Raw genomic sequence first — 12,581 nt, forward strand, 5'->3', positions numbered from 1 at the left:
GTCACTGATTTTTAAAGTTATTCTATGCAACTTCCTAGAGCTAGAAAGATTTGAAAGTGGTGCTTCCTCTAAGCCCCGCCCCCCCCCGCCCCGACCCACGAGTGCTCCGTCCAAAGCCACGCCCCCACAAACACGAACGCGCATACGACTATTAAACATTTTGGACAGCACATTTACAGCAAAACTACCCCATGTCTCATTCACCTGTAAGCGAGGCCGGTTTTAGGGGGGGCAGGGGTGTGTGTGTGTGTGCTCCCGCCGCGTCCCCGGCTGGCGCAGCGATCCACCAGCCGCTGCGGTGCCGTGCCGTTCACCGGCGCTCTCCGCTCTTGCCGTGATGGAGACGCCTACATCCCCACGGACCCCATACAGCTTCCGAGCCGGAGCTGCTGCGGCTCTTCACGGCTGCGGCTGTTCACGTGTCCCCCCGGGCTGCTGCTGCTGCAGGAGCTGCTGCTGGGCAGAGAGTCCTGCAGCAGCAGCAGCAGCAGCAGCGGACTAACGGCTCTGCTCCCCGGTCACACACAGCGGGACCGACCCGCTCTGGAAATAACTACTGGGCTCCGTGGCAGAGGGGAGGGAGGGGGGTTACACTGGGACACTGTGAGCCCAGGAGGACCCGTGGGAAGTGAACACGTCGGGCTGGAAGCGAGTGCGCGCATGGGACAGGGCGGGGGGGGCGTGGTTTAAAATGAAGGCATCTGATTGGTTCTTTCCCTTCCTGGACCTGGACCAATCCGTATCATTCGGACCGAATGGGCGGGGCTTAGAGGTGCCTCTTTCAAAATTCTTGCTAGCTCTAGGAAGTTGCATAGAATAACTTTAATTACACCAGTCACTAATAAGGAAGGCATTTCATTCATATAATAATGTAGATGCATCATTATCTAATGATTATAGTACCCGAGACCAGAGCAGCCCAGAAAACAAAGTTTGGGTGGATGAGGTACCCTCAGGCAGCGGCTGTCGAGGCTTCGCGGGACGCTCGCTCTGCAAAGCCCTAGGTCGCTTGGGCATTGCAGGAGCAGCAAAGAAGAGGGCCATTAAATCCGCAAGTGAGGCTGCAGAGAAAGCCACAAGGTGGTTGTGGCTAAAGAGGGCAGATCCGTGGGTTGCTGCTGGGACGCAAGCCGGGAGCTGATCACCCCCGGCTGAGTCACCTAGGAGAGGGTGTCTGATGTTGCGAGACCCGAAACACCCGATGACCCTAGGATACATCACTGAAGATGCGTCCCAGTGCATCCAGGAGATGTTTCTTTGAAGTTACAGTCTGGCGATGCCAGTGACTCCTAGGAAGAGACTAGGTGGCAACCAAGAATAGTTTGGTCGACGACTGGAGAGACAGTTGACAGCTCGGAAAGACGGCACCCGGGACAGTATGGGTTAGCACCCCAGCCTGTATCTTTCGTGAGGAAGAACCCAAACAAGCTACGGAAAGCCCTAATGAGTTATACCCCCAGGAGATCCCGAGAGGGGGGGAGGATGAGATATCCAATCGGACGGACCCAAGGTTAATGACCCCAGCAAACGAACTGACTATGAGTATAACATGCATTTGCGGCAAGCTGTGCAAGAACCAACGTGGCCTGAAAATCCATCCATCCTGCGGAAGAAGCTGACAACCCTCCGCAGAGCAGAGTGGCACAGGAGGCGGGTAAGAGAGAGAGCGAGGAAGAGAGCGGCCTTTATTGCCAACCCCTTCCGGTTCACAAAACAACTGCTTGGGGACAAGCGCAGTGGCCGACTCGAGTGCTCAAGGGAGGAAGTGAATCGCTTCCTCGAAAACACCTTGAGTGACCCACTGAGAGAAGAAGATCTGGGACCCAACAAAGCTCTTATCAGCCCTGCATTACCAACAGCAGAGTTCAAGCTGACGGAGCCTAGCCTAAAGGAAGTTGAAGAGGTGGTCAAGGCAGCCCGTTCAGCATCTTCCCCAGGCCCAAGTGGTGTACCCTACCTTGTCTACAAGCGCTGTCCAGAGCTCCTCCGGCACCTGTGGAAGACTTTGAAGGTAATCTGGCGAAGGGGAAAAGTGGCCGACCAGTGGAGGTGTGCAGAGGGGGTTTGGATTCCCAAGGAGGAGGACTCGAAAAACATCAACCAGTTTCGGACAATCTCACTATTGAGTGTGGAAGGGAAGGTGTTTTTCAGCATCATCTCCAGAAGACTGACTGAGTTTCTCCTCAAAAACAACTACATTGACACCTCAGTGCAGAAGGGTGGGATTCCTGGAGCTCCCGGCTGCTTAGAGCACACTGGTGTAGTTACACAACTCATCAGAGAGGCCCGTGAGAACAGAGGCGACCTAGCTGTGTTGTGGTTGGACCTGACTAACGCCTACGGGTCCATCCCACACAAACTAGTTGAGCTCACATTACACCTCCACCATGTTCCAGATAGTATTGGACCTTGGCATCAGCATCTGACAGCTGTCATGGCGCCTGTGACTGGCAGTGCCACGGCTCGTCTCCTGCTGTATAGCGTTCTAATGGTCATTTTCTCCACATATGTGATCATATCAGCCCGTATTTCATATGGATGTGTCTCAGCTTTACGGATCTATGATCGGGACGCTCTGTTTCGCATCAAGGAGTCTATGGAGGGCATGTTTGATACACGGGGCAGGTACAAACAAGCGTTTCCTCCTCCCTTTTTCATCAACCCCGACTCACCTGAGTTCTGGCTGCTTTGTCGGGCTCCGGGCCCAGTCCGCAAGAAATCAAGGAGAAGAGGCTCGCGCTCTGGTGTCCAGGTGAAGCGACGACGCGCTGCAGCACGCCTGGGTTCTGCCATCGTCGGCCATGGACAACGTGCAAGGTGTCTGCGCCGGGTCCCTCTCCTCAATGTGTGCGACAGCACATTCATGCTTTCGTCTGCTTGGACCACAAGGACAGTCTTGGAGCCTACACAGCGCTGGAGTAGTGGTCAATGGTCCTCATCGCCTCCACGCTCTTCCGTGTTTACACCGGCTCCCGCAAGGTCCAGCTGGAGGCCACGTGACCGCTGGACGTGCCTTCGACCAATCCCGATGCGCTCCGCGGACACTACCTCCCTGACGTCATCGACCCTGCATATCGGCCTGCTGAATGCCCGGTCTATTACAAATAAATCCTTCTCTCTGAACGATCTTTTCACAAGAGAAAAGCTGGATTTAATGTGTCTTTCGGAGACATGGCAGAGAGAGGAAGAGTTTATTCATCTTAATGAACTCTGTCCAGTTGGCTGCTCTGTTGTCGGGAAACCCCGCCCCTGCCGTCGTGGGGGGGGTCTGGCCGTTATATATAAGGACAGTTGCACATGCAAAATGACCCAGACCCAGGATTTGACTTCATTTGAGTCCCAAATGGTCATGGTGGGATCTTCAAATCCATTCTGCTGTGTGTCAATCTACCGTCCCCCTGGACCTGCTGCTGTGTTTCTGAAGGATTTTAGTGACTTTTTATCCTCCATAATAAAGTTGGAATCTGTTCTTATCCTTGGAGATTTTAACCTTCATGTTGATGACAGCTCATCTTGCTCCGCAAAGGAACTTTTATCATTGACTGAAGCTTTTAATTTTGAGCAACATGTTTCTGAGCCCACACACCAGAAAGGCCACATTTTAGACTTAGTTTTTACCCTTGGACTAGACATTTCAAATGTGTCTGTACAGGACGTCCAGCTCAGTGATCATTTTCTTGTTCAGTTTGATCTCCACTTCAGCCCTGAGCCTAAGCCCATAGAAGCTAGGTCTCAGAGGCGGGTTATTTCTGCTAAGACTGCAGACAGTTTCTCTGCCATGTTTGACCCTCTTTTGTTTATGGACTGCCTTGATGTGGACAATTTTACTCAGTGTTTTACCAACCATTGTGTCAAAATTCTGGATCAGGTGGCACCTTTTAAATCAAGCTGGTCAGTTCGGAAAAAAGTGTGCCCTTGGACAAATGAAGACACCATGAGTCTAAGGAGACTTTGCCGTAAGACTGAACGTCTGTGGAAATCCACTAAACTTGAGGTGCACAGACTCCATCTCAGGGATCTTGTGGCCTCATATAATGAGATGGTGGAAAATGCCAGATCAGACTTTATTCGTCAACTGGTAACAGCTAACAAGAAAAATCCCAAAGTGCTTTTTAACACAATCAATTCTCTTGTGTGTCCTGCTGCACCAGTTACTCCTGTTTTTTGTGAAGCAGACAGCAATGCATTATTGAGATTCTTCACTGAGAAAATTAAGTTGATCAAGGAGAAAATCCCTCCCCTTTTGTGTGGAACCCCTGCTGTCGCTGAGCCTGTCTCCAGCTTGTGGTCCTCATTTAGGTCTGTGACTCTTGCTGATATCTCAGCACTGGTGACCAAGATGAAACTCTCCTCTTGCTCATCGGATGTCCTTCCGTGTAGGCTTTTTGTGAAAGTGTTTGATGTAATTGGCCCCTGGGTTACCAAAATGGTTAACCTCTCTCTGTCCTCCGGAGTGTTTCCCAATGCTTTTAAGCATGCTATAGTGGAGCCTTTACTCAAAAAGACAGGCTTAGACCCGACTGTCCTCGGTAATTTCAGGCCGATCTCTAAGCTACCAATCTTGTCCAAGATCCTAGAGAAGGTGGTCTCTGAGCAGCTGTCATTATTCCTGGATCAAAACAACATCCATGAGACATTTCAGTCTGGTTTCCGCAAACATCACTCTACGGAGACAGCCTTGCTGAAAGTGTCCAGTGACATTATGATGTCTGCTGATTCGGGAAAATGCACTGTTCTAGTTCTCTTAGACCTGTCCTCAGCCTTTGACACCGTCGACCACCAAATCCTGTTGAGAAGGCTGAGGGATGAAGTAGGACTGTCAGGTTCAGTTCTACAGTGGTTCTCGTCATACCTTTCTGGGCGTAGCTTTAGTGTTACAGCTAACCAAATAAGGTCTGGGTCAGCAGATCTGTTGTGTGGAGTCCCCCAAGGTTCTGTTTTGGGTCCTTTATTATTTTTGTTGTATTTGATCCCCTTGGGAAAAATCATCCAGAGATTTCCTGATGTCTCCTACCACATGTTTGCTGATGATATTCAGCTTTACTGCTCTTTTAAGCCTACTGAGCTCCACAGGCTAAATTCCCTAGTTCATTGCTTGGTGGAGATAAAACAATGGCTAAGTGTGAACACCTTGCAGCTAAACGTAGACAAAACTGAAACCCTGGTTATTGCCCCTGATGCCTCCATTCCTGGGATTAACCAGTATTTGGGTGACTTGGGCCAGTCTGTTAAACCGAGCCTAAGAAACCTGGGTGTTGTGTTTGACAAAGACATGTCATTAGTGCAACACTGCAAACAGCTGACAAGGAATTGCTTTTTTCATCTGAGGAATATTTCGAAACTCAGGAAAATGTTGTCGCAAAAGGATTTGGAGCTGGTCATTCACGCATTTGTGTCCTCGCGTTTGGACTACTGTAACAGTTTGTTCTCTTGTCTAAACAAGAAGGAGCTGTCTCGCCTGCAGCTAGTGCAGAATTCCGCAGCAAGAATTCTGGCCCGCGCTAATAGGAGGTCACACATAACCCCTATTCTCAAAGATCTTCATTGGCTGCCAGTTTCCTCTAGGGTAAATTTTAAAATTCTGGTTTTAACTTTCAGAGCTTTGCATGGTCAGGCTCCACCTTACATCAGCGATCTGATCCAGCCCTACACCCCAGCTCGGGCTCTGAGGTCTGTGGATCAGAATCTGCTGATGGTTCCTCGTACTCGCTTCCGGACCAGAGGAGACCGATCCTTCCAGGCCGTTGCTTCCAGGCTTTGGAACGATCTTCCAGTCTCTCTGCGTTCCATGGAGTCTGTTGACTCCTTCAAAAGGCAACTAAAGACCTTTTTATTTGTGCAGGCTTTTGCCTAATTATCTTGGGGCTGTTATGATTGTAAATGTGTTGTCGTGGCCTTTTAATCTTAAATTTGTATGTATCCCTTAACTGTGTTTTTAATTTAACTGTGAAGCGCTCTGTGACCATGGTCTGTGAAGAGCGCTCTACAAATAAAGTTTACTTACTTACTTCCCAGCAAGATCAAAGACCTGATCCTGGATTATTATAACAATTTCAGGCTCAGGTTCACTTCAGGGTCAGAAACATCAGACTGGCACCGCCTTGGGAAAGGAATAATAACAGGGTGCACCATCTCTGTTACCTTTTTCGCACTGGCGATGAACACGTTGGTCAAGGCAGCTGAGGTGGAATGCAGAGGGCCTCTATCCAGATCAGGTGTTCGTCAGCCCCCAATAAGAGCCTACATGGATGATCTTACCATAACAACTACATCAGTGCCAGGGAGCAGGTGGATCTTGCAAGGACTGGACAGACTCATCACATGGGCTAGAATGAGTTTCAAACCCTCCAAGTCAAGGTCCATGGTACTGAAGAGGGGGAAGGTGATTGACAAGTTCCGGTTTTCAATCTCAGGAACTGCAATCCCAACCATCACGGAGCAACCAGTCAAGAGCTTGGGGAAACTCTTTGACTCTAGCCTTAGAGACTCCGCTGCCATCCAGAAGTCTGGCGAAGACCTTGGAGCGTGGCTCACCAAGGTGGACAAGTCCGGCCTGCCAGGTAGATTTAAAGCCTGGATCTACCAGCACTCCATCCTGCCAAGAGTCCTGTGGCCTCTCCTCATCTATGCAGTCCCAGTATCAACCGTGGAATCCCTCGAAAGGAAGATCAGCAGCTTTCTCCGGAAGTGGCTAGGCCTTCCACGCAGCCTCAACAGCGCTGCCCTGTATGGGTCTAGCAACACCCTGCAGCTACCTTTCAGTGGGCTCACTGAGGAATTTAAGGTAGCACGCACCAGAGAAGCCCTACAGTACAGGGATTCCAGGGACTGCAAGGTAGCATCAGCTGGGATTGAAGTGAGGACGGGTAGGAAGTGGAGGGCTGAGAAGGCAGTGGAGGTGGCAGAGTCTCGCCTAAGGCAGAAGGCACTGGTGGGGGTCTTGGCAACAGGAAGAGCAGGCTTGGGCTACTTCCCAAAGTCCAAAGTCAGCCAGGCCCGAGGCAAGGAGAGGCACCATCTACTCCAGGAAGAGGTCCGAGCAGGTGTGGAGGAAGAGCGAGTGAGCAGGGCGGTGGGACTCCGGCAGCAGGGAGCATGGACAAGGTGGGAGAGCACGTTACAGCGCAAAGTCACCTGGTCCAACATCATGCAGGCAGACTTCCATCGCGTTCGGTTCCTTGTGCAGGCAGTCTACGATGCTCTCCCAAGTCCAGCAAACCTCCATGTGTGGGGGAAGAGCGAAACACCTTCCTGCCCCCTTTGCTCCGGAAGAGGCTCCCTAGAACACCTCCTCAGCAGCTGTCCAAGGGCCCTGGCCGATGGCCGCTATCGATGGCGCCACGATCAGGTGCTCAAAGCAGTTGCAGAGAGCAGAGCCTCAGCTATCAGCACCAGCAAACAACACCATGCTCCCAAGAAGGCAATCCCCTTTGTCAAAGCTGGAGAGAGACCCGTGAAAGGCCCACAGACAGCATCAGGACTCCTACATACAGCCCCTGATTGGCAGCTGCACGTCGACCTCGGGAAACAGCTGAGGTTCCCCCAGCACATTGTTACAACATCTCTCCGGCCAGACATGATCATCACCTCCGAGGCTTCAAAACACCTGATCATGCTGGAGCTGACAGTGCCCTGGGAAGAGCGGATCGAGGAAGCCAACGAGAGGAAACGTGCAAAATACCAGGAGTTGGTGGAGGAGTGTAGGGGAAGGGCCTGGAGAACATACTATGAGCCCATAGAAGTCGGCTGTCGAGGCTTCGCGGGACGCTCGCTCTGCAAAGCCCTAGGTCGCTTGGGCATTGCAGGAGCAGCAAAGAAGAGGGCCATTAAATCCGCAAGTGAGGCTGCAGAGAAAGCCACAAGGTGGTTGTGGCTAAAGAGGGCAGATCCGTGGGTTGCTGCTGGGACGCAAGCCGGGAGCTGATCACCCCCGGCTGGGTCACCTAGGAGAGGGTGTCTGATGTTGCGAGACCCGAAACACCCGATGACCCTAGGACAGTGATTCTTAACCATAGGGCCGCGGCCCACACTTGGGCCGCGAGCGCCATCTAGTGGGCCGCCAAAAAAAATTCAGTTTTGTACGTGTGGGCCGCGAGGGCCGCGGGACTGCATAGCAACTCCCAACCAAATGAGGAGAAGAAGACACTCAGCTAGCTGTACGTGTAATAGTAAGAGAAATGGTGTGTCTTTACAGAGAAAATCCTTCATTTTGCACAGAGTAGGTTTAGATCCGCCAGGATCAGGGATCGATTAATTGGGTCTGCGCCCAGAGCGAGCGAGCGCGGCGTCATCATTTATCCTGACGCGTCCCCGCGGCCGGGGAGGTCGGCTGAGGCTGCCGCTCGGGCGGCGGGCTCCGTCGTTACTGCTGAAGGATGGTAGATGTAGATGCGTGGGCTGTCGTGTCTGCTGGACTGGACTGTTCGGGCTTTCGAAAAAGCATCAGAAAGTAACTGCTGCAGCGCGACCAGAGAGCTGCGGTGCGGGCTGTGCCCGTCGCAGCTGATCAGGCTCGGATGAACCCGACACACTGAGTCCTGACAACTTATTAATGTAAATAACTTAAAGTAAAATCAAACTAAGTTTTGTCCTCGCTGTATTTTTAAATATGCAACCCGGAATGGACAAATTCATCCTGTTCAGTCTTCCCACTGGGACAAAACCAGTGTCTCATACGTTCAGAGACCGTGGCGTTCAAAGTGCGAAAGTGAAACGCCACTGAAACAAAACACAACGTTTTTCATCAAACATATCCACTCAAGTCTGAACTGAAGTCACAGAAAAATAAGCTGAGCATCTTAAAACACCCATGTTTGGGTCCAGATACAGCTGTGAAGCAGCTTTCTCCACAGTGAACATAATTAAAACTAAATATCGTTTCAGGCTCATCAATGAGCACCTCCACATGCATATGAGAACCTGAACCTGAACCTTAAATTGTTAAGATGTGTTTATATTAATTTAGTATAAAAATGTGTTGAGACAATTAACATAGAAAAGGGGAAATTCAAACTGCTGGTAGAGAAATAAAATAAGATAGCATTTGAAAAATAAAATAAAATCTACTTTATTTTTAAGAGAAAAAAAAAAAAAATTGGCAAATATGTACTTTTTTTAATATAACAGTCAGATGCAGATGTTGATACAACTATGAGGCTACTTGAATATATATACACACACACACATATATATATATATATATATATATATATATATATATATATATATATATATATATATATATATATTATGATGTTCTGGACCTTCGCTTGAGTAAATTTTCTCTAAATGGACCTCTTAAAGTTGAATACCCCTGCTATACAGTGTTTATATTTAATGGGCCCCGGGCCACTCTGTACTGAAAAAATTGGGCCCCAAGGTCAGAAAGGTTAAGAACCCCTGCCCTAGGATACATCACTGAAGATGCGTCCCAGTGCATCCAGGAGATGTTTCTTTGAAGTAGATGCATCATTATCTAATGATTATAGTACCCGACACCAGAGCAGCCCAGAAAACAAAGTTTGGGTGGATGAGGTACCCTCAGGCAGCGCAGGTGACAGAGGACAGTCGTCTGTTGTACCTCGTCATCAAGATTCTCAAAAATCAGCCACCGACCAATTTTCTCTCCTCCCCCAGTAAAATAACATCTTCCATAAAGGGGCAGTACAAAAGGATCGTTGACAGAGTCAGAGACGACCCCATCCTCTGCACTCTCTCCATTCCTCTGCCCAATCTGAATGTCAGATCCATCTCTAATTTCATCACCAGAGAGGAGAAGAAGGCCAATTACATGGCTAGAGTAGTGCCAACAGCAAAGCCTCACCGGACAGTGCTCTCACATGCGCAAATGCCAGCAGCTCCAACTTTGCCAGCATCCCTACCACCACCAGATCGAGCTCAGGTTCCAGGACGTTCATCACGTTGCTGGTAAAAGGCGTGGTGAGAAGCGGAGGTAAGTTATTTGAGCACTTTATTGCTAGAAATGTGGAAATTTTGGACATAAATCATTCTGACACTCATCATCACGTTTAATATTCACAGGATAGATGGTGAGGAACCGGAGCTGGTGAACAGGCCCATTCAGCCTAAGCCTGCTGCTGCGGCCAAGCCCATAGCGCCCAGTGTCCCCAGCGCCCGTACTCCTGGTGGTTCCTGCACAACCACAGGCTCCCTCCATGAGTCTTCACACTTCAGGCCTCATACCTGTAGCACCACCCCTTGCACAGCCATCCAACCCAGTCATGCCTTGCAAATCCTCAAAGCCATGTGGGGCCTGCCAAGTACCTCAGTGTGGTGGGCAGCGTAAGAGGTACACACCCTCCAAGGACAAAGCCAAAGGAAGCAGCCAGAAAATCTTCACCTTCTGCCCGGCAACAAATAAATCAACCACTTCTGGTTTTGATGGTGTTGTCTATGACAGTTTTGAGCACTTTAAAAATGTGGTCGATGAGGAATTAAGGAAGTTAGAAAGTCAGTTAGAAAGTCAACATCTGTGAGCAGATGCAGATCCTCCCTCATACACAACACTACGCACACTATAGTAGCATTACATTGTATATATTGACTGTTCTTGTTCTGTTGGAATTGATTTGTTGTTTTTAACTGTTGTTTTGTTGCATCTGATATTGCTTTGTTTAAGCAGTTTGGGCTGCATTCTTGCTCTATAAATAAAGTTTATAATATTTATGATTGTTGTTATTTTAATAAAATATATTTTCTTGCATGATTACTTGAGAATAATGTGTCTTTTTTTTTTTTTTTTTAGATTGTGAGCAGATAGACACAACTCTATGCAACCTGTTACTGCCATCATTAAAATTCTTTGTACACTTATTGGCTGCATACAATTTTTGTATAAAATGCTGCTGCAACTTTTCAATTTCCAACAATAGACTAGGTAGAATGTCAGAAATGGGCTTATTTAACATTTGGGGGGTATTTCAAGTGGCTGTATCCAAATCTGCTACAGTATGTACCAGGCTAAAAAAAAATAGTTTTAAGCCTCCTAATTACTACAATAACATAGGCCTAAAAACATAGGCATTGCATTAATTAGGTGAACAGGATCGAATATTAAAGTATCACATATCTTTTTTTTTTATTTTTATATATATATATATATATATATATATATATATATATATATATATATATATATATATATATATATACCTTGTCTGCACACATATTAATGATTGATACCATGACGGTAGAAACCAAAGGTATATATATGTACATTATTACTATATTTAATATATATATATATATATACATATATATGCATACATATGCATACACATACATAAATATACACATACAAACCCAGTGATTTCTTTTTTTTTTTTTTTTTTGGTGGGGGGGGGGGGGGGGGGGGGGGGTTGACGACATCCACTGCCAATCCATGAAGCAGGAACACACGGAGACACACGCCAAGCACTGGAAATCTGCAACAAAAAAACACAAACAAAACACGAAACCGGCACGGAGCCAACCAAAACATGAACAGCAATCGACCCAAATCTTGAGATCTGATCGCACTCTGAGCTAAGCTACCGCTACCGCTACCGCTACCGCTACCTAACCCCAAAAACTACAGAGCAAGCATGCAGGTGAACAAGCCAGTGTGTATGTCTATGTGTGTGTATGCGTGTATGTATATGATTCAATTCAATTCAATTCAATTTTATTTATATAGCGTCTAATACAACAGAGTTGTCTCTAGACGCTTTACAGAGACCCATACCCAGAACATGACCCCCGAGCAGTTACTACATAAACAATGGCAGGTAAAAACTCCCCTAGTGGGAGAAAAACCTTAAGCCAAACAGTGGCAAGGAAAAACTCCCCTTTAGGAGGGAAGAAACCTTGAGCAGGACCAGGCTCATAAGGGGGGACCCTCCTGCCGAGGGCCAGACTGGTGGGTCAGGGACGGCAACAGTACAGCAGGCAGGTGGAAGCAGCCACGGGATGACCAGGGGTGGGGACCGCAGGCAGGTGGAAGCAGCAACGGGATGACCGGGGGTGGGGACCGCAGGCAAGCACGCAGCTCCCGAAGCTCCGGCCCAATCAGCAAGTCCCAGGTTGGGGTGCAGGGTCAGGGAAAGACTTGTGCTCCGTAATGCAAGCTACAAGCCACCCACGACCACCTGCAGGTTCCGATGTCCGGCAAAGGATGCTGCAACATGGACAAAAGAGAGAAAAGGGAGGAGAAGGGGGGGCCAGCACAAGAAACTACAGGAGCGACTCTGACACACTAAAGTTTACACTACCTAGAGATTTACCAACACCAGCTAGAGGTTTACTAAACACTAACTATAGGCTTTACTAAACAGAAATGTTTTAAGTTTAGTTTTAAAGGTGGAGGTGGTGTCAGCCTCCTTAACCCAGATTGGAAGTTGGTTCCATAGTAGTGGTGCCTGATAGCAGAACGCCCGCCCTCCAAATCTACATTTAGATACTCTAGGAACTATGAGTAAACCTGCACTCTGAGAACGGAGAGCTCTGACAGGAACATAAGGCACTATCAGGTCTTGCAAATAATGCAGAGCTAAGCCGTTTTGGGCTTTATACGCAAGTAATAA

The 12,581-nt window shown here is 48.4% G+C and overlaps 1 protein-coding gene across 1 annotated transcript; it reads left to right on the plus strand.

The window, feature by feature from the left end:
• The first annotated feature begins 1,549 nt into the window (after positions 1-1,549).
• LOC133444914 (uncharacterized) lies at positions 1,550-7,961 on the plus strand. Its single transcript, XM_061722804.1, has 2 exons — positions 1,550-2,412; positions 6,016-7,961. Exons 1-2 carry the CDS (start codon positions 1,550-1,552, stop codon positions 7,922-7,924), a joined length of 2,772 nt encoding a protein of 923 aa, XP_061578788.1. The 3' UTR covers positions 7,925-7,961.
• Positions 7,962-12,581: the final 4,620 nt, after the last annotated feature.

This window comes from Cololabis saira, chromosome 5, assembly GCF_033807715.1.
Source record: "Cololabis saira isolate AMF1-May2022 chromosome 5, fColSai1.1, whole genome shotgun sequence".
Lineage (NCBI taxonomy): Eukaryota > Metazoa > Chordata > Actinopteri > Beloniformes > Belonidae > Cololabis > Cololabis saira.

Coding starts and splice junctions, on each gene's coding strand:
- LOC133444914 (XM_061722804.1), top strand. CDS start 1,550: ATGCATTTGCGGCAAGCTGTGCAAGAACCAACGTGGCCTGAAAATCCA. Junction 2,413..6,015: donor CCAGATAGTATTGGACCTTG/GCATCAGCATCT, acceptor CTTACTTCCCAG/CAAGATCAAAGACCTGATCC.